Genomic DNA, 25,683 nt, shown 5'->3' on the forward strand with positions numbered 1-25,683 from the left:
TATGGACGACGAAAAAAATGTCGCGAACGTACGGACGTACGGACGTAAAACGTCGAGAAATGTCAAAATTTTCAATTTGACAAACCGGACCCATTACAATAACTTTCTATGGGAAGTTGAAAATTCTAAAATTTGGTAAAAATTTACCTTCGACTCAAATATCTTTTCCAAATTTAAAAATATTAGCTTCAAACTTCAAACATTTCGACATTCACTAAATTTTGTATGAAAATCCCACAATAAGTTTTATCATACAAAATTTAAAAAAAAATAGTACGCAAAATTGGTAAAAATTAATATTCGGTTTTCATATCTCGTGAATAATAGAAGACATTGACTTCAAATTAAAGTCATTCATCTAATGTCATTGTTATAAATTGGCTTTCGACTAAAAATCTCGTTAACTAAAATAGATTTTAAAATAAAACTATTTCATCATCAAAAGTTTTTTTTAAGTAATTCAACTGACATTTTTTTTTACAAAACACGAAAACCTACAAACCTTTTAAGCAAGCCACATCAACAGACGGGATAGGAAGTTATCGGTGTGGGTCGAATATCCGCCTCTTTTTTAATTTTAAAAATAATTCTACCTTTAAGCTGAATCTTTCAAGAATGCCGATCATTTTATCATGAGCTCAATTTCAGACGTATTATCAAGTAAGCACATCAAGAATTTGTTATCCCGAACATCAAGAATGTGAAAATTTACTAATAAGTGTAAGCTAGTTCTAAATATATAGATTTAAATAATGTTTTTAAAATTCAGTAAAATACATTTTTTTGATTTTTACATTTAATTTTTTGGAAAAGTTAACTAAAAACATAACAGGAAGTTTGATACGTCAGGAGATATTTCTTCTTTTGAAAAACTAAGTAATTTTTATTGTCTTAAGAAGAAGAACAATGTAGTTAGAATAATAAAAAATGCAATGAGGAATCAAAATATTCCTAAAATATATTTTAGTATAATTTTTGAACGCTAAAAACCAAGTGAATTATTTATGAAGTTGTGCATTAATTAAAATTAATAACATCAGTTGACTCTAAACGAAATATTGGGATTATTTCTCGTTTATTTGTGCATTTGAAATGACTTAATTAACCTTAGATGAATTATTGATTATAACTGTATTGCAATATACCCTCAAAATTGTGATAAATATTTAATTTTGTTTTTCTTTCATAGCCAAGAATTTACATTCACACATTGTTTTTAAAACTCTTTATGGACAAACAAAACATGGCGCCCAACGTGAACGTTTAACAAATCAGAGGAATCATAACAGAAATTAGGAAGATTCAGTCTGTAGTAAGAAGAACATTTCGATAGTTTGAATTTTTCTTTCAAACACTAATTTTCAAGAAGGCTTCCATCTCTTTAAGAAGTTCGTTCTCAGAAAACCTATTTATATTTTGATATCGAATTTAAAGTTTTCTTGACATGAAAATCATTTGAATTACTCTAGTTAGATGAATTATAGGGTTTTCTGAAACCAGATTTCTATTACTTCAAAAAGAGATTTCTATTACTTCAAGTTGACAAAAATTTAAATAAAAAAAACAAGAAACGAATATCCCTATACATACATAAGTCGTACTCGTATTTTAAATAATTTCGAATAATGTAATAAAAACAGTAATATGTAAAATAGTTACCTTTCCACATTGTTTGCATTTTCCTTTTTCGGCGCGTCGATGCACCCAATGATGATGGGTTGTCGTTTGCTCTCTATATTGTCTTACACCTACGTCACGAAATGTTGGCTTACATGCTAATTGAGTCTTTTCATTGACGATGGGAATGCAATTTTGATGAGCGATTAGTTGACATGCTGAGCATTTCATACGAGGACCATTTTTCTAAAAAAAAGACACACATAATAAGTAAATTTTATAAAATTTTAAACTTAACTAAAACGCAAAACATTTGTTAAAAAGAGAATTCAATTAAAAAAGTGCGTATACGCCTAAGTGTACACACTTTTTTTAAAGAATAAGCCTGGAGACGTCATTCCACTTATAAGAAGTGCATTGTTAGTTTATTTGTTGAATTATGTTAAATTTTATTTTCATACGTAAAATGTAAGTTTAAGAAAATTAAGTCAATGATTAAATTTGAATACTGAATTTAAAAAAAAAAATCAAGTTTTTGTATTTTTTTCTCCCATTTGGAGAAGAAGCACATTTTTGGAGTAAGCTCGAACTTTAATATCGATAAGGAAAAACTTGTAAATTACTTAATGTTTATTCTACTCATGGATGTAAATTATAATACATACCCGACACTCGTTATCCACACAGCACAAATCGCCAGAAACCGATGTTGGTTTCCAATAATGATCACCTTGAATAGCATTTTCCGTCCAATCTGGAATAATCCGTATCGTTCGTTTTACTGCAGCTTTTCTGTAAAAACATAAAAAACAAAAATAATAAATTAAAGTTTCTTTTTTTAATTTTTAAGTTTATAAAATTATTATAAAATGTTATATCAATTCCAATTTTTTGAATTTATATTTATACAAAAAAAAATTAAGATGTGAGAAATGCGAAAGACTTTTTCGAAGACGTCGAAATAATTTGATAATAATCTGCAAAAAAAAAATTGATTGTATAGAATATAGAGGGTGTCTCGAAAGCCAACAGAAGTTCAAATTTATTGAAATTTGTGTACAAAAGTGCTAGAAACCCTCAAGAAATGGTTTGATAGCTGAAAGCTTAGTCAAAGCAAAATGTGAAGCGATGCACAGAATTTTGTTTGTTTATTTCGAAAATAATAAAAGTTTAACCGCTACAGTTTAAAAATAATTATATTTTTGAACCTTCACCATCTTACAAAAACACTAAATAAGTTTTGACATTTGAATGACCAATTAATTACCAACGCATTTGTGAATGGAACACTGGTATCTTGGCTGGCAGCTGTTAAACAGTAGTTTTTTGCTTATGGTTGCCAACGCTAACCTTCAAACAACATAACTGATTTTTTGGGAAGACCAATACCGACATTTTTATGGCATTAATTTGCCTTCAGCTATTATAAGTCATTGAAAATTTGTATTTGAGAAAATTTTTTGAATTTTTGTCTTAAGAAGAACCAGTAGAGATATCGACTCCAAAGATAGGGCTCTCAAAAAAATTGCGTGGGTGGTTTTTTTACCATAGCAGTTTAAAAAAAATGAACATTAAACTAAATTTCATATTATACCAGTATATTTTTGGAAAAATCCAGTTAACGTTTTTTTTTTAAATCAAACAAACTAAAACAAAATTGTCAAATCGGTCATTTTACGAATTAAAAATGATTTCATTTCAGAAATTGTTTTCTTGCAACGAAAAATAACGTTTTCAAAATCTGTTAAAATCTTGCGAAAAATCAAATTGACATTTTTTTGTTATAACAAAATAACAGCCTTAAAAAAAACATTATTTATTTTTATTTATTATTTTCGATGTAAATAGACAGTTTTTTTTACAAAAAAAATAAAAACCTAAAAAGAAACAATTCTAAAACTTTTTAAAAATTTACTTTCGACTCAAATAGCTTTTCAAAAACTAAAAATATTTGTCTTCAAACTTTTTTTATTTCACAGAAAATATTTTTTTCGATACACAGTAGTTTTTTTTATAAAAACCCAACAGTCCGTTTTTTTCATAAATAGTAGTACGCAAATTTGCTAAAAATTGATGCTCGGTTTTTATATCTCTTAAATCAATTTCATTCATCCAATTTGTAAAAATTTAAGAAATGCTACTAAAATTGGTAAAAATTTGTTTTCGACCAAAAATCTATTTAACAAAACTAGATTTTCAAACTGAACTATTTCTTTACCTGAAAAATATGGTTGGTAATTTTAAAATGTTAAAGAATAATTCAACTGACAAATTTTGAAACCCAACACGAAAACCTACAAATTTTTAAGCAAGAGAAATCGACAGACGGGGTGGGAAGTTATTAGTGTGGGTCGCATCATTGCCTCTTTTTTCATATAACATTCGACAAAAACTTTAAATGTTGTTTGATTTCATCTGTCTTACAAAAATAAAAAAATGCTAGAAAAATGAAAAACGATTTGAAAGTAAGTTTTGTTCTGGTAACGAATCTGTTGTCTAAACAATTCTATTATATCAAGTTTTTTAAATACAATTAAAAGACATAAAAACAATGTTGAAAACGAGTATTTTTAAAACTTGATCAAATAGTTAAAATAGGAGATTCGATCAAAATCAGCACTAAAAATTAGGTCCAATAAATATTCTTCAAATATATGAAAGTAAAATATTCAAGTTTTTCTCGAAAATTCATATAGATTCAAATAAAGACTCATAAACTAATGAGCATTTTGAGAAACTTAGTAAAAAACTTAAATGCTTGAAATGGTATCTAAAAGAGAAGATTAGTACTTTGTAAAATCATCATACAATTTATTGTAAAGATATACTTTAAGCTTTAACTAAGCGTCAAAAACCCTGTTTTTGAATGTTTTAACATTTTTAAAAGTGGAGTATTTTAAAAACTCGATGTTTAAGAAGACATTTAAAAGAGAGATTCGAATAAAGGACATCTTAATTCTTAAATAAAGTATTGTTTTGCTTGTGCAACAGAAACAAATATGTAATTTTGTCGACCAGTGTTCTTTTTATCCAAAAGTAAAACGGTTCGTTACACTGATTTGTTTTTCAATGTCAGACATTTTCAATGACAGGTTTTCGTTAAATTTCAATCAAATATTTTTTTAATGACAAAATTTTCATGATTGGCTTCAAAGATAAAAAACCAATGATAGCTATAACTGGCTCCTGAGGCATCCTGTACGATCCTTGCAGTTCTTTAAGAAGTCAATAATACCCTCTTTAAAAAATTCAATTAATTTTCAGAGGGAACTGCACTCTTTTAAACTGAAACGGCAAATCGGTTGGAATTATCGGAATGCGGGGAATTAAAACCTTTTTTACTTTTGCTATTCCAGTCATGATTAAAGCTTTTATTATTATTTCGTCCTGGGTAAGTAATCTAAAGCCGTGTACCATTACATAACTTTGTTGCGTCTCATAAACAGGACTGCAACACCAACTTTCAATCTCAACTTATGAGAAGGAACCCCTGATAATTCCAAAGAATTAAGAAACTCTATGGGGTATGATGTTACTTGATCCGTGTCCATAACTTTGTCTACTGAGAGGTACTCGACGATATCTCCCTCTATGTCCGACATTTTTTGTTCGTTTATCTGGATAACTATATCATTAGTTGGACACAACTACTCATGATTGCCCATATTTATTTGCAGGTTTGGATAGACATTATTTTAATATTTATAATGTGATCTTCTACAAAAGTAAACGCCTCATTCTAAATTATATCTGTCGGATTTTGTTCTTGAACTCTGTGTAAAATATCATCCGCCATATCATTTTTAGACTTATTAAACAATTGTTGAGGATTTGACAGTCCACATGTTGCTCTGTACTAATATAGCAAAAAGCTCTTGCTCTTCTAGAGTTAGTTCCTATTGCCTGTCTATTTCTAAGCACCTTATGGTCTCACACGTCTCTCGAAATGTTGTTAATTCTTGATCATTATGCTTTTTTAGATCAGAGAGAGGTTGGCCACGCACATGATGGCAAATCATTTTGAAGCAGAAACATTCCATGTTACTTACATGGACCGTGTATACTCGCCTTAAGGCGTCTTCGGATTTGACACCAGGGCAATTTTAAACTGGAACTCCTTCTACGTTTCCATTCCTTTTTTGTGTTGCATTCCAGGTGAATAATACCTTGGTACCCCGACGTAAAGAAGCGTTCTCGCAAACTCATCTCTTGTACAGAGTTCAAAGAAAGAGGTGAGAGTAATTTTAGGTGGATAAGATAGCCTCTCTTGTAAATTATTTTCCGTAAAATACACACTTTCGCTGTTTTCTAAATGCACACGGAGGGGTGCCTTTCATGTAAGGGAAACCTTAACAGACGCCACACAGCTTCGTTGCTGCTGACATACCGGCCAGACTGATAGGTTTGAACTTCATCTACGGGATTTGCAGCTTCCGAGTTTCTGAAATTAAATATTGCTGAGTCGCATCAAAATATTTTCATTCCAAATTTCATGCGAATTGGTTCAGTAGTTTAAGCGTGATTGTGTAACAGACAGACAGACAGACTTACCTTCACATTTATAATATTAGTAAGATAAGATGATATCAAAATAATGTGTCATGTCTCTATAACTCGTTAATATATGTTTTTTTCTTCAAAGCCAAAGCACTCGCATTAGTAGACTAACGAAGTGTTGTTTAGTTTTGGTGCTTGTTATCTGAAAATGACGAACGATGGCTCAGAATTGTTTTTAATGTTTTGACCTGCAAGATTATGAAGTTCAACCATTGATATGAAAACATTTTACAAAAGTTTGTTTGTTTGCCATTTTGGTTTCTATTGTTTTCAAACGACGGTAACTCTAAATCCATTTTTGACATCTTTCAAAACAAACACAAAACTAAAAGGCACTAAAAGTCTTATAAAAGTTGTATTAATCGGGTCTATATACCTCAGCGATGGAGAAATGTAAAAGTAGTTTTCATTCCCAAGGCGGGCAAATGCTCGCATGTCAACCCTAAGGACCTAAGACATATTAGCCTATCATCATTCATTCTCAAAACTCTGGAACGATTGATCGATATCCATATACGTAATAGCATTGATAAGAGACTATTAATGTCTCAGCATGCTTACTGCAAAGGAAAATTGGTAGAAACAGCCTTGCACACTCTGGTAAGAACTATCGAATACTCCCTAGAGCAAAAGGAATATACTATGGTGGCCTCCCCGGATATTGAGGGCGCTTTTAATAACGTTGACACATTCGCTATCACTTCTGCTATGACGACTGTAAACGTCGAATACTCAATCTGTGAGTTGATTAATCTTGTGCTAAAAAGCAGGATCATCAACTCTAAGTTGGGGATTTTTGCACAAAAAGGTATATCAGTAGAGGCACTCTGCAAGGTGGTGTTCTATCCCCTCTCCTGTGGAACATAGTGGTTAACGAACTACTAATATCCCTTGAGAGGGACGGCTACAGAGTGGTTGCATATGCCGATGATGTTGCTATCGCCGTCGCAGGGAAACATCCTAATACACTGAGAGACCTCCTCCAAAATGCACTCATTATGCTCACTAGATGGGCTGATCACTGCGGACTTAGTATTAATCCTCAAAAATCAGACTTCGCCCTTTTCACACGGAAATACAAGATCCCGGTAATTGAACCTCCTTCAATAAAAGGTGTACCACTAATTTTTACCAATGAAACCAAATATCTTGGTCTGATATTGGACAAAAAATTAAGCTGGAAATCTAATATACAGGAAAGAGTTAAAAAAGCTACAGCAGCTCTTTTCCTTTGCAAGAAAGTCATAGGAAGCAAATGGGGTTTTCAACATCGCATAACCTACTGGCTATTTACATCGGTCATCCGACCAATACTTATGTACGGGGTCTCAGTATGGTGGACTGCACTGGAAAAAGTCACATACTACGACAAACTCAGCAGAGTCCAATGCACTGCATGTCTCTACATAAGCGGGGCATTGAGAACCACACCCTTAGCAGCGTTAGACACTCTCCTTCATCTGCAACCCCTCGATATATTCAGTAAACAAGTGGCAGCGATAAGACTCGACGCCTCATTTCAATAGACCATCAGCAATGTGGGGTACTACATCATTTTAAACCTCTTTGGTTCTATACCAAAGTACACAGATTACATGATTCCTAAACCCCAATTTGGAAAAAACTTCCAGGTATCCATTCCATCCAAAGATGAATGGAAAGACAAAAAACTCCTGGATAACAAAAGTATTCATTTTTATACAGATGGATCCAAGACAAATATTGGAGTTGGTAGTGGTGTGTACTCAGAAAATCTTAATCTAAGCATCTCATTCCGCCTCCCTAATCATTGTAGCGTCTTCCAAGCGGAAATTTTAGCGATCAAAGAGGTTCTCTCCTGGCTAAGAGAAAACGTGATATCAACTTCTGATATCCGCGTCTTCTCTGACAGTCAGGCTGCTATTAAATCTCTTGACGGTGTCTCAACCAAATATCAAACGGCCCTCGATTGTCCATCGTCTCTTATGGAAATGGCGCAGCAATTTAACACCTATGTTGGGTGCCGGGCCATAGAGACATCACGGGAATTGTAGGCCGATGAACTCGATAAAAATGGAACCCTAATGCCTATTTCACCTGAAAGGCAGAAGATAGGTATAACGATAGTTGCATGTAAACTTATGCTAAAAAAAACAGCTTCTGCGATAGCAAATTCTAGGTGGCACTATTTACCAACATGCGAAGCCACAAAACTCATATGGCCTTCACTGGACCTAAAGCGCTCAAAAGATTTGTTATCTCAAAGCAGACTTCATATAATCTCCCTAATAGGTGTCCTTACGTGACACTCTCTGAAATGACTTCTGCAGGAGCTGTATGGACGAAGAAGAAGAGAAAACAATCTCTCACCTTCTCTGCACTTGCCCTGCTCTTTCACTAAGACGAAAACTTTATCTGGGAGACTACTCTTTTGATAATCCCAGTGAACTAGCTAAAAAGGATATCAAATATCTTCTTCGCTTTATAAAAAGTTCAAAATGGTTCGACTAGTAAGAAGTAATTCTCTAGATTCATGTGGTATCAGAATGGGCCTTTTCTTTTGACCTAAGTGTGTGGATTCTAATCCGCAGCCACGTTAACCTAACCTAACCTTATAAAAGTCATAAACAAAAATGAGATTAATTTAAATGATTGTTACCAAAAACAAATTCCAGATACATATTTTAATTCTCAAATCTGGCCTCAAACCTTTAAAAAAATAGTAAGAAAATGTCATGTTTTACAATATTTGACAAATAGTTTTTTGAATTAATTTTTGAATTGTTAGACTCTGACGTTGTATGTTTTAGAGACAAAGGCTACTTCTTTATGTAAGCACTTTGCAAATTAGGTTTTCCCAAAATCTCAGCCCATATCTGTAGCTAATAAAAAATTCAAGCGAAACTTGAACTTTACAAGGAACAGTTCTTGTAAAATATAAATGTCAAAAGCTCAAAACACAAAGATTTGAAATTTAAATTTTAATTGCTTCATCTTTGTCAAATATGTGTTCTTCGTCTATATCTATGGATTTCAAAGTATATCTCTGGACAATGTCAATGTGTTGCTACTATAACAGTATGGTTAATATCTCTTAGTTAATAATTCACCATTCAATTTGGGAAATCATCAAGACACACGTGTAGCCTATCTCAAACAATCTCAAACACATCAGTCATTAGGACATGCTAAGTTATTCAATTAGAAAATTATTACTGTCTTCCGTTAACTTTCAAAATGGAGTTTGATAAGGTTAAAGGTGCTCGTGACTTTGATGTTTTGTGAATAATGACAAATTGTGGTATATCAACAACATTTAGAAATAAGATGAACATGAGCTAATTAATTTGTTAATATTGAAATTGTCAAAATATACCTTGATGTGATTTTCAAGATATACACAAACCCGTATGTATGTATGTAGGATGACCTACTTTGCGAGATTAAGTTCAAAGTAAAACAAATAGAAAATACTTTTAATACTCCTTTACAGTTATACCAAAAATGTACGTGCTCAAAAACCAACAGACAAATTTACACTCGGCTGACCTGATCAAATTGACCATTGCACTCCGTTCCGGATGCGGAAATCCATTTGTTTTTGTTTCAGGAAGTTTTTTTTCTGTTTCCTGGTACACATGCTTTTAGTGTTGTAAGTTCTGATGCAGTTGTTGGAACTTGGAACAACTATACAACTACTGCAGGAATATAGTTTCAAATATCCTGTCACATGAGCTGACATGACAATAATCAAGTGTTGGGGTTGCTATTCATTTTTTATTTTTCCTTTTTTTTTAGTAAAAATTTTCAAGCACCAGCAGAGTGCACCATCACATAAAACTTAGCGTGTGGGGCATGTCAGCAAACACTTGGTTAGTTCAATTTCAATTTTGACAAGTATTCGATAGCGTTTACTGCTGAATCCAACAGATGGAGAGGTAAAACTATTTTTTTGTGTTATTTTTGCCTTTTTGAAACGAAAATACGATGTCTGTAGAGCTTGCACGAGAGGTTTCCGCTTGATGGTTAGGTATAATGTTAACAAAACAGTGCTGTCGATAGTGCAGTTTGATATACATAAAAAAGAATGAATCTGAGAAGGGCAATTTATAAAATAGAAGTAGTTAGTTCAATGGTTAACTGATGTCGTTTTCAGTTCAAATTACAAGAGTTTAAATCTATTTCTTGTAAATAACACTTGTAACAAGATTTTGAATGTGTTAAAATTTAAGCTATAGAATTGTTTGTATAGGGGCTTCGAATAAGAGGTTTCTTTTGATATATTTAAAAAATGTAATTTTTTAAAGAGAAATCATTGGATTTTTATTTTATAGTAAAGAGATGCTTTATTTTTTGCTTTTTAAGCCAGAATGAAATTTTGTAACAGTTTAAAATTTTGGCAAATAATACTTAAAAAAATTGTAATTTAAAAAGTTCAGTGAAGATTCGTGTTGTGTAACTCAATGCTATTTTGACGTATCTGTACAAATTCTCCAAGTCAGTTTTCCCATAACGGAAATCGACAATTTCAGCCTCATTTAGATAGAACGCATTTTTTTCTACAAGCAAATGACATCTACCCACAAAACGCGTTCTCCGATTTCTTAAGCTTGAACAAGCCGCAGGGTTTTTGTAAGGCATATGATTCAGGGAAATTGAAAAGTCGATGAGCTCGCCAAAAACGCAACACTTCTGCTTAATGTTAGACAAAAACATAACATAGGAACACCAGTTGCTACATGATAATATCTTCTCAAGCAATATGCTCTAGAATCAACGAATGCTAGATGGTCACAGAGTACCACCTGCCTAGCAACTAAGCAAATATGGCCAAGTATTGACTTAAAACGGTCACTGAGCAGACAAAGTATAAGCTCTATAATTGGAGTAATAACGGGACACTGCCTCATAGGTAGACATGCTCTGAGGCTAGGGGTCTACACAAATGACTTCTGTAGAAGCTGCATGGATGAGGAAGAAGAGGAAACAGTCCAACACCTCCTATGTACATGTCCAGCACTCTCCATTAGAAGGAATAACTTTCTCGGTAATCCCTTCTTCGATAATACCAGTGAAGTGGCAACGATTGACACAAAACGTCTCTCTAACTTTATTAAAAGTACGAAATGGTTTGTTTAAGTTCATTACTCTCCCATGAGTAACCTCATTAGTGGTATACAATGAACCCTTGAGGTCTAGGTGCGTCAGTGACATCTGGACGGCAACTCCAACCTAACCTTACCTAAGACAAAGCTCAAACTTAATTTTTACAGAGAAACGTTGTGAAGAAAATGCAATTGTTCTTGTGGAAACTATCCTTTAAGTTCCAAATTGAAAGATTGGTTGATTTTTTTTCTCGTCAGAATTTAAATTTGTTTTTTCGTATTTCGTGATTTATTTTTTTTTTTAACGGCTCCGAAAGGCTTCATCAATATCCATTTTATTAAAGCAAGGCACAAAATACTATTTATTTAATGACAGAATCTTTTTAACATCCGACCATTGTGTCATATCTGCTAACCTTTCATGCCAAAAAACTTCAGTTAAAGAGAAAAAACCTACGAGAACCGTATGGCAATATGAGAAAGACAACTGAGACGGTCTCAAAGACGTCTTGAGGAACTTTAACTGGTCACTATGCTTCCTCGATGTAGTACCCGTGGCATGATGGTACGATTCCTGCTTGTGCCACCTAAAGTTTTTTTTCACACGTACTGCCTCTTGTGAGGAATTGACAAATTCTCCAAGAGTAATTCTTGTCATGAAAAAGTGTTTTCTCAAATTAGCCGTTCGGGTTCGGCATATAAACTGTAGGTCCCCTCCATCCCTAAAAAAAGTACACGCACACAAGAATGGTTAAGAGTTGTAAGTCACTAGGCCCTGGTTCTCTACGGACTGTTGTGCCACCTTATTTATTTATTTATGCTTTCTCGACAGTGACGTGGATTTCAGCGCTGATATGTTTACAAACTTAACTATTTCAAACCTAAAGAAAACTCATGTAAAGAGGTTATTATAGGATCAAAGATGTAAGTTTCCAGATTTATAAAGCAAACCCTACTGAGGAAAACCGGAATAAGTTTAAACAAGCTAGAAAAACTTGTAACGGAAATATTCGAAACATTACATTTTTGCATGACCAGCAATTACGTCAAAAAATAAAGTCCCAAAGTTAGTAAAACTTTCTTGTCATTTGTAAATAATGTGCGCAACACTAAGTCATCGTCAGTTCCTACGCTCGTTTCCAATGACACTCCTTTTGTAAGCTCCTTTCTACTATATTATGTGAAGGTCTGAAGACGTTTGTCAACAACCTGATGTGTCATAAGATTTTTTTAACATCGTTCTGGAAAGAATTGTGCACAACTCAACCGTCAACACTAGAGGCACATTTTCCAAAGGTTCATCCAATTAATAGGTTACAGCAATGATATGGCAAAACCGCAAGATTAAAGCGTTTTTGAGAATTGCGACGGAAACGAGGAAGATGGGTTTTGTTGAAACTAGAAAATGTCCACTTAATTTCCAGTACCTTTCTAGTTCCATGTGTTATTTTGACATTTAAAGTGGAAGAAAAGGTTCGTTTGTTAACTGTTTTAGGCTTGTTCAGCTGTAGAAAAACTGTAGAAAACTGTTTTTATGAAACACACAAGTTAACAAATACCTTTGAAATATCTACAATGACACTTCAAAACCGAAATATAGTTTTTAAAATAATCTTACCAAAACAACTTAAGTTGTATATTTTTTAAAATTGAATACAAAAAAACAGTGTTTATTTATTTTTGAAGTCACTTTAAACTAAACATATATATTGAAAAAAACTTCAAAAATAAATGAACACAGTTTTTTTTTGTTTTCTTGTCCCATTCCTTCCCCTCCCATGTTTTCAAAACTACCCTGTGACAAGATTGATTAGTATGAAAGTTTTTTTGAAATCTGGATAACTAAGTATGGGAGGAGTCATTAAATTTTGCTGAAGTTTGTTAAAGGATTTCTCACAATCTTCTGTCCAAGAGAATATCTGTTTCTTTTTCAATAACCGGTCCAGACGTTTAGCTATTTCTGCAAATTTTCTTACATCATCTTCGTTTTTAGACAGTGGATAATTTTTAATTGTTTCATACTTCGTTGGATCTGGCTTTACTCCATTTGATGTTATCAGATGACTCAAATAAATTACTTCTGGTTTCAAGAAATTACATTTTTCTAAGTTTAGTTTCAAATTATATTTACGTAACCTTCCTAAGACTTTGACTAATCTTTCGTTGCGATCTTTCAAATTCTTGCCAAAAGCTATTACATCATCAACATTTGGAAAAGCTGAGGCTTGTAAACCACTAAGAGCGATCGACATCATCCTCTGAAAACTATTTGTTGAGATTTTTAACCCGAAAGGTAGTCTCTTGAATGGTAATGACCTTCATTTGTTGAAAAAGGCGTTATTGGCCTAGAATGTTTGTTAAGTGGGATTTAATGAAAAGAGCTTGTCATATCTAGAGTGGGAAAATATTTAGCATTACCTAGTTTATCTAATACATCTTCTAATCTCGTGAGTGGAAATTTATCATCTACAACTTTTTTATTCAGTGATCTAAAATGTACTACTTTCTCTCCATTTAGTTTGCCCGGTTTGGTTTTTCTTTGGAACTATAAGTCACGGTGAATTTTATGGACTGATAGACTCTTCTATTATGTCATTCTCAAGTAACTCAGACACTTGGTTTTGAATCTCATCTAATTGTGCATTTGGTAGTCTCTAATTTTGTAAAGGGTGATTTTTTTGAGGTTAGGATTTCGGTTCGAAATGTGTTTATGGTCTACATAATCGACCAAGTGAGCAAACAATTAATGCGATTGTGACCAAGTTTCGCACTCAGTTTACTTTATTGGACATTAAACCAACCACACGAATGCGTACAGTGCGTACAGAAGAGAATATTGCGTCTGTTTCTGAGAGTGTTGCTGAAGACCGTGAAATGTCGATTCGTCGCCGTTCGCAGCAATTGGGTTTGTGTTATTCGACCACATGGAAGATTTTACGCAAAGATCTTGGTGTAAAACCGTATAAAATACAGCTCGTGCAAGAACTGAAGCCGAACGATCTGCCACAACGTCGAATTTTCAGTGAATGGGCCCTAGAAAAGTTGGCAGAAAATCCGCATTTTTATCGACAAATTTTGTTCTGCGATGAGGCTCATTTCTAGTTGAATGGCTACTTAAATAAGCAAAATTGCCGCATTTGGAGTGAAGAGCAACCAGAAGCCGTTCAAGAACTGCCCATGCATCCCGAAAAATGCACTGTTTGGTGTGGTTTGTACGCTGGTGGAGTCATTGGACCGTATTTTTTCAAAGATGCTGTTGGACGCAACGTTACGGTAAATGGCGATCGCTATCGTTCAATGCTAACAAACTTTTTGTTGCCAAAAATGGAAGAACTGAACTTGGTTGATATGTGGTTTCAACAAAATGGCGCTACATGCCACACAGCTCGCGATTCTATTGCCATTTTGAGGGAAAACTTCGGAGAACAATTCATCTCAAGGAATGGACCGGTAAGTTGGCCACCAAGATCATGCGATTTGACGCCTTTAGACTATTTTTTGTGGGGCTACGTCAAGTCTAAAGTCTACACAAATAAGCCAGCAACTATTCCAGCTTTGGAAGACAACATTTCCGAAGAAATTCGGGCTATTCCGGCCGAAATGCTCGAAAAAGTTACCCAAAATTGGACTTTCCGAATGGACCACCTAAGACGCAGCCGCGGTCAACATTTAAATGAAATTATCTTCAAAAAGTAAATGTCATGGACCAATCTAACGTTTCAAATAAAGAATCGATGAGATTTTGCAAATTTGATGCGTTTTTTTTTTTTTTAAAGTTCTCAAGCTCTTAAAAAATCACCGTTTATATAAACTGGATTTTTGTCTGATAGAGTGATATGTTGTTCATAAAAATTATTTGTGGAAATTCTTCACAGATTTTCAATACTGACTGTGCGGCAAATGTGTCCAAGTTGTCTCCTTGTTTTTATTAGTTTTTGAAATTTTTTGAATGGAAAACTGTCTTAAGTTGTAAATTGTCTTTACTAAATCTTACCTCTGCTTCCGCCAAGTGCCAACCGAATCATGTTTGCGCCTTCTAAAAGCTGCCCTACGCTCATTACCAATCGCTGAAAGGCGAGGATTTATTGGATTTTGTTGTTGAATAAGTGTTGCTGCATCCATTCGAAGTCATAATCAGTAGACGAGTTTCAATTAAAAAAATAAAACCACGCACTCGTACTATAATTTTTATATCACACAATCGATTTGCAATATGTTCATAAATTGTATATTTGCATTTCACTCACGTCTGTAATAGTGGTGGAAAATGTATATTTTATTCATTTAACTTATTACAGATTATTATTTATTAATCACTTAAAACTTTATTGGAGCGGAGAAAAAATTAAACAATTAAAAAAAAAACGGAAATATGTCAAATATTAATCGACCAATGTACAAAAGGATTTGATTGCATTTCAATCCAATTTATACCTAAAGACAAAAAATATGTCACAAGTGATTTACGGCGAATTCAATAGTGTTGAAAATTTTATTTATTTTAACAGTTTGTTGGATTTTTAAATAAATTAAATATTTTTGTCTGCTTGTCTGATGAAATTATGTCGAATCACAAATAACAATAAATCAATGCGAATGGAAGTTAATTATTTTAAGAGGCTACTACTCCCCCTAAATCCATTTGGGGTGAATTTTTTTTGTCAGATAAATAATAATAATACTTATTTCCATCAGCCTTGGTTGGTTTGATATCGAAAATATCAGATAAACATTTTACGTGGTATTTATTCCCCTAATGATGTAATTATAAAAAAGAAGAAAAAAATAAAACAAAAACGGTATCATTGCGCTATTTCGTAACGATTAAGCAGCCATTATCATTAAAAATGCTTGATAAAGCGTGACAACACAAAAAAAAAACAAAATCAACAGTCGAGTCAACACTTGGAGCTTGAAGCTTGTAGCTTTTAGATGTAGGTAGTAGCCATTTTCCTATTTGTTACTATTAAAATTATACCACACCTCAACACCCTCTCCCTCAAAACCTCCCCCCACACGCCCTACTCCTCCTCCCCCTCCTCCTACTCATAGACTATCAGCCTTCCTAGTCCAACGGAAAACGGAGGAAAGTTGAAGTGGCTCTATTTTGCTCTTATTTTTCGAAATGTAAATAGGGGAAGCTCTTATTCGAGCCTTACACTTAGGTACATATCTATACAAAGTCGTTAAAGGTAATTTGCCAGCTTAAATGGCGACGACGAAAACGACAACGACAACGTTGAAGTTGGTTCTTGCAAAATATAAGCTAATTTGAATGTACAATTTAAAGAAACAGTATTTACAGGAAAATGGAAGCATAATGGAGCTATAATTGTAGAATAATTAAGTATAAGGGCATAATATTTTCTACTACTATAAAGGAAGTGCAATATGGCATTTGGAAGAGCCAAACATAAGGAGGGTTTCTGTCACTTTGTGTAAGTTTAAATAGCTTGTAATTTAAAGAGGTTTCGTGGGATGAAAGTGATAGAAGATTCGCAGTAGTAAAACAATTTTTAAAGCAAAAAGCTTTTAAGGACAAACATTGTTGTATTATTTAACAAATTCTAGGAAAGAAACAAAATGGATTTAAATTTACTATCCTAAGCAAGTTGGAAAATGTAAGCCTCTATGAATACAAAATAACAGTTTACGAGTAATTTTTCAGTGAAAATATAATTAATTTTGAATTGGTGGTGAAAACTTTCAGGAAACTTTTTCTCATGGTTAAAGCTTGGATAGGGAGTGTTTTTTCCTTATCTGAAAATACCGAAAGAAAATAATGCTCAAAATAATACCTTGAGATTTGCAACTTTATACATACATACGTATTTGGGGCTTTGATAAAATAGTTAAGGGGTTTTCCAATAGGAGTTTTATTTTAAAAAGGGCCTGCTCTTTAGACAGCTTTCACTTTGAAGTCTTCATGTTTTCCCATTTTCGGTTTGACAACACACTTGAATTTTTAATATTCACTGCAAAAATTGTGAATATTTCGGAGTGAAAATTCTTTAAAGTAATTTAATTTTTTTGGGATAGGTGATATTTAGAAGCGAAACCATGTGCGTTGCTTGAGAACAGCTGGAGTATTATTTCTGTAGCCCGAAGTATTGGGAAAATTCCAGGCTTGTCGATTCTTCGACTGGAATTTGTCATACAACATTACAAAGACTTAAAGTTTAGCAAACAGAAGAACTTAAAGCAGCCAAGCACCAACAACGTTTAAGTCGTTAAAATTAATGATTCGAATTTTTATCGAAGGATCACCTTCAGTGATGAGGTCTATTTCTCTCCTAGAGGCCACATATTTGGGACTCGGAAAATCCAAGAATGATTGTAAACGCCTCGATTCTCAAGATGTAGTGTTTGATATGGATTGTTTGGGCTTGAGTGTTAATAATTTTGTAAAACTGTATCAGTGAATCGATTGTGCAAATTGTCAATGTTTTCTAATTTTGCATGAAAAATTTTCTGACCGGTTTATTTCTCGAAGGGGTAATCACAATTGGTCACCATGATCTTGTGATTAAACACCTCAAGGGTTTTTCCTTTGGGGCCAAGTGAAAGATAAGGTTCATACTAATGCTCCAACGAGAATATACAGCAGCAGTTTGGTGATGGTTTTTGGGCTGTTAATCGTATTCTACCTTAACATAAAATTATTATTATCTATTATTGTTCTGTTTTTCATTTCCCTCAAAGATTGTTTGATGTTTACACAACATTGTTAAATTTTTAACAAAAACGTAATTGGAATTCCAGTTCTGTTGTAAATACGGAATACGAATTTCGTCTTGAAATCGGTCGTACCATGCAAAAAATTTTGCAAACCCTAAAGCTCCAAGCTGACAAAAAACTATACTCAATGGTCGCATGGATTTGTCAAAAATTTCTTTAGAGCTAAATGTTTTATAGTTGTTTGAAATTTTCCATCTTAAGGTTACTACAGCTGTCAATTCAAACCTTTAAAGATACTAACGAAAATCATAGCTTTCGCAGTTTCTGTCTGATTTTAACTTCAAGATAACTTTTTTACATGAGATTTTCGAGGTCTACGAAAGTCTTAAAGTACTAAATTTAAATTAAGTTATAAAGTTTATCGTATCCATATTTAGTAATAGTGTAGTTTTAAATTGCAAAGGTCAAAAAATAACAGCTTCAAAATTGACAGCGGTTCAAAAAACAGGCTGCTAAAAATGAAACCTATTGATGAAAACCTATTCCTTAAAATAATCGCCAAATAATGGATACAATTTCTCACGTTCATAAAACAAAAAGCTACTTTTTTATATAATGTATATGTAAAAAAATACCTTAGTCGTGAAGCACCGGCAAGCCTCGGATACGAACGGATTCACTGTTGACAACACATGCATTCGAAATAAGGACAACGAACTTCGGATTTGTACGTGGAATGTTAACGCCCTTAACAGACCACGTGCAGCCGAACAATATGCGGAAGCCCTAAAGTGCTGCAAGGCAGATATTACCGCCATCCAAGAAGTGCGAAGGATTGGACCCGCAAACGGGGAGACGTTCTGGTAGTTACTACGCAGTTCACACATCTCAATATCCACAAGGGGACTTGGAAATCTACTAATCAATCAACTTGCAACCAAATTCTTCTCCATTATACAGGATGCCCGAACATTCCGAGGGACAAAAATTGACTCGGACCACTACCTCCTTGCATAGGGTAGTAGAACCGCAGTCTATTTTGAGAATATGGAAAGACCACTTCTGCAAATTATATAACGGCGATGACGAACCGAATTCCGCTGTAAGAGAGGTAGAAGCACTCAACCAAGGCTACGCAGATAAAAATTTCTGCCTACCCTTCCTCGATAAAGTGAAGATAGCTATATCTAAACTGAAGTATGGTCGGAAGAAAGCGTGCCCGATGAGTGGAATCTGAGCATTGTGTGCCCGATCCTGAAAAAAAGGAGACCCTATAAACTGCACCAACTATAGAGGAATCAGTCTACTTAACATCGCCTATAAAATCTTCTCTGCCGTAATATGTGAACGTCTAAAGCCCATCGTCAACAACCTGATTGGTCCTTATCAGTGTGGCTTCAGACCAGGAAAGTCCACTATCGACAAAATATTCACACTACGGCAGATCTTGGAAAAAACCCAGGAACTTCAAATCGATACCCGCACCATCTCTTTATCGATTTTAAAGCCGCGTGTGACAGCATCCATAGGGAAGAGCTCTACAGAGCAATGTCTAGTTTTGGCATCCCTGTGGAACTTATCCGTTTGGGCAGAATGACGATGGAGAATGGACGCTGCTCTATCAAGGTCTGAAAAGATCTTACCGATGCATTTGATGTCAAAAAAGGTTTTAGACAAGGCGATGCACTTCTTCAACATCGTTCTGGAAAGAATTGTGCAAAACTCAACCGTCAACACTAGAGGCACAATCTTCCAAAGATCCATCCAATTACTCGGATACGCAGATGATATTGACATAATTGGAAGATCAAAGCGTGATGTCAGTGGAGCGTTTTTGAGCATTGCGACGGAAGCGAAGAAGATGGGTTTAGTGGTCAATGAGGGCAAGACCAAGTATATGCTGTTATCAAAAAAGGACACTGAACGACGACGTATTGGACAAAACGTCACCATGGACAGCTATAACTCTGAGGTAGTTAAGGACTTTGTCCACCTAGGCACCGCTATTAATGGAGACAACAACACCAGCGCTGAAATCAAACGAAGAATAACTCTTGCAAATCGCTGCTTCTTTGGACTTAGAAGGCAATTGAGAAATAAAGTCCTCTCTCGAGCATCTAAAATCATCATCAATAAGGCACTCATCATCCCGTACTTCATTTATGGCGCTGGGGCCTGGACCCTGTCAAAGAAAGATAAGAGCGTCTTAGGATGCTTCGAGAGAAAAATTCTTCAAATATGAAAAGCTGAGAGTGTGTCAGCGAAACCATGTATTAGATTAGAAGTAGCAGACAAGAGATCATTTATAAAAATGAGGAAAAGGGTCGGAGACAAAACGGAGCCCTGGGGCACACCAGCTTTAATATTATGGGTTTCAGACTTGAAACAACTTGTATTGAACGGTTTAAAAAAAAATTTCTACTCCAACGAAGAAGAGATACCAAAAGCACGCATTTTCGATTAAAGAGCAGGATGCCAGACTTACTCAAATGCTTTGGACATATCAAGTGCTATAATCTTACTTTCTACAAAATGATGTAAAGATTTGTTCCACTGCTCGGTGAGATGAACCATGAGATCACCATTGGACCTATTGCTACTAAAGTTGATTGCCGGTCATTAAGAAGCTTCCGTTCTTCAAGATATTTTTTAAGCTGATAATTAATCAGCGTTTCCATGACCTTGGCAAGAAGGGACATTAGTGTTATTGGTCGATAATTTGTTGGAGAGAATGTAGTTTTGCAACTACTTGGAACGAGCCCAGAAGAATAGGATAGATGGAAAAGCTTACGCAGTGGTTTTGCTAGCGTGGAAAAACGCCTCTTCAGAATAATAGTAGGGATACCATCAGGTCCAGCGGATTTATAAATGTTGATATATTTAAGGACTCTCACCACAGTTCGAGTACCAAAAAAAGATTGGTCGCATATAATCTTTCACACGTTCAAGAACTGGGGGAGCCATGACACTATCTGGCAAGGTGGTAGTTATCATTTATCAAAATACAAGTTTTTCAGTCGTCAGTCAAAGCTGTCAATCATGAATAATTTATACTTATCCAAGATTTTGGCTTCTTATTTGTTTTTAATAATGTAATAAAATATGAAGTATCCAATAAAAAATAATACAAATAAAATGAAAAAAATCAAAATTAAATAATCCTTAAAAGATGGAGAAATCCTAAATTCCAAAGAAGGAAATTTACATATAGTAGCTACGTTTTTAAGTAAATTAAACCTTTATTCCTATATGTGTGTGGCTTGAGAAACTTTTTGACAAACTTGTATAGTAAAATTAAAGTGCATTTCAATGCTGTCACTTATTCACACATTCGTGTTTATGTAGTTTTCGTATAGTTGTATTCATTGAGAATTTCAAAACTGCATTGCTTGCCATATCCCTTACAAAATGTTATTCCAGCTCATTAAGCAAATTGAATTTTACGAGGCAAACAGCGAGAATTACGTTGTTAATGAATTCTCTACCTCAAACCTGACAGTCCCCATCCCTCCTCCTCCTCCACTCTCACCGTCCACCTTCTCTTCTAGATCTCTACAGAAGCCCCAACCCTATAAGGAGTGCTTTTCTAATTAAAGTCAAATAGTACTAAATAACGGTGTAGTTAAGTGTAGGTTGTAAGCCAAACCAAGAACACACTACAATTCTTCGTGGAAATCCTTTTGAATATAGATGTGTACTAAACATACCCAGTTATATGTAAGTACGTTTCCACTTCCACGTCTGATCCTGAGTCTTAACGAGTTGTTGTCAACAGCACTATAATACTGATGCGTGTGTATGGCATGGCGGTATAGCGGTACCGTTAGCAGTTAGGGTTTCCTCAAGAGTTTCCACATGCTCTTGTTCCTTGTACGTTCTTCCTTCGGCTACGCTGCGATGCCGATGCCTAAACCTTCCTTATTTCATTTCTTCTTCGACTGCGCATATTGTATTGAGTACGTGATGCAAATATTTAGATCTCATTAAAGCAAAATAGGAGTTCCGTGGTTGCAACCACCTTCGCCAGTTTTAGCATCAACATCAGCATCACCATCAGCATCACGATTTCACGGGTACAAAACCACAGCACGGTGATACTGACAGGGCGGATGATTCTCTTAATCCTCACAGCAAGTCAGCAAGTGTACTCGTGTATGGCGTGTGGATGGGGCTTTAGGTGTGGCGCGAAATTGAAATGTCAAAGAATTAGAAAACTCACTCATCAGCGTAATATACACAGATATAGAATACCTATAGGGCTTTGGGACTTGGAGCTGCTTGGAAGCAAAAAACAAGGTTAAGCTGAATTTAAGAAAACTCGCGCTAGAAAAACAAACATAAGACCGTTCACCTGATGATGGATTATATATGTATGCTACGCTAAGACGTTTTTAGTGTTACGATACTTAAGAGGGTTGTTCACCTTGTTGTTAGGTTGTTAGAAGATTTAATGACTGATATCTGTATCAGTTACTTTATATTTGTTTTATTGCTTTGAGATCCTTTAAGGTTTTGATTGAGATACCTATTTTGATGCTAGTCTCCTTTTTGTCTATTATTTGAATATGTTAATGCCAAAATTAGATTCACACGTGACGTCAATATATTTAAGAAAACAACAGAATTGGTTAATGCGTTCTTATAGAATTTTCCAATAAATTGTACTAGATCTGTTTATTTCTATTTCGAAAATGATATGAATATTAAGTGAATTTGTATTGTTGTTTTTACTTTTCCTCCTTCAAGACTCTTGGAAAATATAGTATACTCGTATATGAGTTAAGTGTATAATCAGAAAATTCTTTCACGTATTTTCTATAGAGACACAATTCATTAAGTATTTTTGTATATTTATTTAGACTTGTGGGATATGAAGTAAGGAAAGAATGCCCATGACCAACTATTTGTTGGAAATAAATTGCTGTGTTAAGAAGTTTTATCTTTTTATTTATTATTTTACTTTTAATGTTCTTTTAATTTATTGGAAAATTCTTGGGAAATGATAAATTTTATAGAATTTATTGTTGACCAAATAGAATATTAATAGAATCTGAATATGACTTTTACTAAGGGAAAACAAGATGTCTCGATAACGGACTTAAAATTCTTTTTTTCAAGGAAGGGATGCACTTTTGACAAAGGGCAGAAAAATACATCAATAATTATAAACAGCTTTGGCCGAACTTATATTTGGGCGAAATTTTAAGTGTCAATTGTGAAGTTTTCAACACAACGATTCAACGCAGGTTATCGAACGAGACTGCTAAAATATATATGCGCCCATATAAAGCTTGCATCAAATGTCAAACGAGAATGCTACTAACTTGCTGTTTTATCAACATCATTTTACCAAATTGATTCTTCAAGACGCATTCTTCATGGAGGAATTTAATTAATGATGAGTTATCTGAGAACATAATATTGGATGAGTTGTGGAGATCTGGGAACCTGGCGCTTAAGATGAAGATGCAAAGAAGTAATCAGAATTTGAATCCGGCTCGAAGGACCAATTTTTTTATGGCTGAGAAGCTTTATATTTATTTAATGTGCATTATTTTAGAAATGAATCTAAATAAAAAAAAATAAAAAGAACCAACAAGTTTACTTTGAAACACACTTTTATTTCACTTGTTGATGATGGACTAATGACAATTTGGAAAGACGTTTGTATTGATATTTTTTCGTTTGTCATTTTATGGAAGTTTTATATGGGCACATATAGATTTTAGAAGACGCGTTCGATGACCTGCTTTGATTCGATAAATGTGTTTAACACTTAGTGAAATGTCAATGAAAAATATGCTTAACATAATTTTAAAAATTTCTTGACTTTAAGTTGATTATTTCTCTGGTATGTTTCAAGAGTAAATGATTTATGAGGATAAAAAATGTGTTCCAAGAAGGAATTGAATTTTTCAAAGGTTATAATCACATAGTTTTTAAAAAATTATTGGGAACACAAAATGGCTACATATGTGAAATAAATGAAGACTGTTATGCTGGAGGTCTTCAGTTCAATCTCTGCCGTGCCACCTAAAGTTTTTTTTTACGGTTATTGGCTGTTACACGGAATTCTTGCCATGAAAAGTGATTTCTCAAATTAGCCGTTCAGTTTCGGCATAAAAACGGTCTTTTGTGAACTAGGGCCTAGTGACTTAAAACTCTCAACCATTCCTGGGTGAGAGTGCTGTTGTCAGGGATGTAGGGGACCTACATTTTATATGCCTAATTGGAACGGCTAATTTGAGAAGGCATATGAATTTCTCTCGGAGTATTTGTCAATTAGTCACAAGAGGCAGTACCCGTGAAAAATGGCACAGGCAGGGATTGATCTCACGACCTTTGGCATGACAGTCCAACACACTAACCATTATGCTACGGGTACTGCAATCTCAAAGTTACAATATTTTACCTGAAGACTTGAAATTTTACATTCATTAAAAACCTTGATCTGTTAATAATCGAGAATTAAACACGAATATTTTTAGAGAATTTATAGCTTAAGTCAAGACTAGCATTCCATTAGTTCGATAAGTAGAACAAAAAGTATACAGGGAGAGTTATGTTGCGCTTTTTAAATCATAAGCTATTTTGACACTGACATCAACTGAGTCTACAGAAAATATAAGCCTGATGCGGATTGTGGTATTTTTGGACCATTTTTCTTAAAAAAAAGAACACACACAATTTCACTGGAATTGAAATTTGGTGCATTCAGGGTGATTCGATATGCCACATTTGATCCTTTGCACCAAATTCTCAAATCATTTTATAAGTATTTTTGGCGATGTCAATTGGCAACCTCGGAGCTGCGATTTAACTCTTTAGGACTTTTATCGTGTGATAAAGCATCGATGTTATTCTAAAATTCTGGAAACGGTTCAAGTTGAGCTTAGAGTTTAAAACCATCAACAAGGTTATGGAAAATTAAAGTGAAAGCTGCGAAGCCAATCGTGACTTAAAAAATGTTCTGTTCCATAGCTAATGGAAATATTGAGACACTTTTAGACCCTAAGTGAAATTATTTCGATATTTATATATAAATTTAATTACTTAACGGCGATGACGCATCGAAATCCGCTGTAAAGGAGATAGCACCATTTAACTTAGGCGATGCAGACAACAACTCCACTTACCGACCTCGACGAAATGAAGATATCTATATCGAAAAACTGAAGTCCCACAAAGCTGACGTAGGTGAAAACAACGCTGCGAATTATTCAAAGCAGCAGGCGTTGACTTGGGAAGGAGTATGCACCAACTCATCTGCAAAATATGGTCAGAAGAAAGCATGCCCCAAACTCAAAAAAAGAGACCCTCTGAATTGCACCAACTACAAAGACATCAGGCTTTTGAACATCACATATCAGATCCTTTCTGCCGTATTATGTGAAAGTATTAGGCTGTAAGTCAAGAACATGCCAGGTCCATTTCAGTGTGGATTTACCCCAAGAAAGTCCACCATTGACCAAATATTCACATGACGGCAGATCTTGAAAAAAACAGGAATTTCAAATCGATACCATATCTTTAAGGATTTTAAAGTCGCGTATGACAGCATAGGGAAGATCTTTACAAAGCAATGTTAAGCTTTGGCATCCCTGTCAAACTTGGTGAATGCACGCTGCTCTATCAAGTTCAAGATCTCGCCAATGCTTTTGATGCCAAAAAATGTTTTAAAACATGGCGATACACTGTCATGCAACTTCTTCAACATTCTTCTGGAAAGAATTGTGCAAAACTCAAT

General features: G+C 34.3%; 1 protein-coding gene across 8 annotated transcripts in view; it reads right to left on the reverse strand.

The window, feature by feature from the left end:
* The window catches only part of LOC129947773 (eye-specific diacylglycerol kinase), a 413,734-nt gene that overhangs the window by 46,216 nt on the left and 341,835 nt on the right, over nucleotides 1-25,683 (reverse strand). For all 8 annotated transcript variants that reach the window (XR_008781760.1, XR_008781761.1, XM_056058465.1 and 5 more), the window contains 2 exons: nucleotides 2,283-2,409; nucleotides 1,660-1,863 (listed from right to left, as the gene is read on the reverse strand). Coding sequence is in view for 6 of the 8 variants with exons in the window: in XM_056058465.1 (XP_055914440.1) it covers nucleotides 1,660-1,863; nucleotides 2,283-2,409 (331 nt within the window). In the remaining 2 variants the exon portion in view is untranslated. The remainder of the gene's footprint in view (nucleotides 1-1,659; nucleotides 1,864-2,282; nucleotides 2,410-25,683) is intronic.

This window comes from Eupeodes corollae, chromosome 2, assembly GCF_945859685.1.
Source record: "Eupeodes corollae chromosome 2, idEupCoro1.1, whole genome shotgun sequence".
NCBI classification, from domain to species: domain Eukaryota; kingdom Metazoa; phylum Arthropoda; class Insecta; order Diptera; family Syrphidae; genus Eupeodes; species Eupeodes corollae.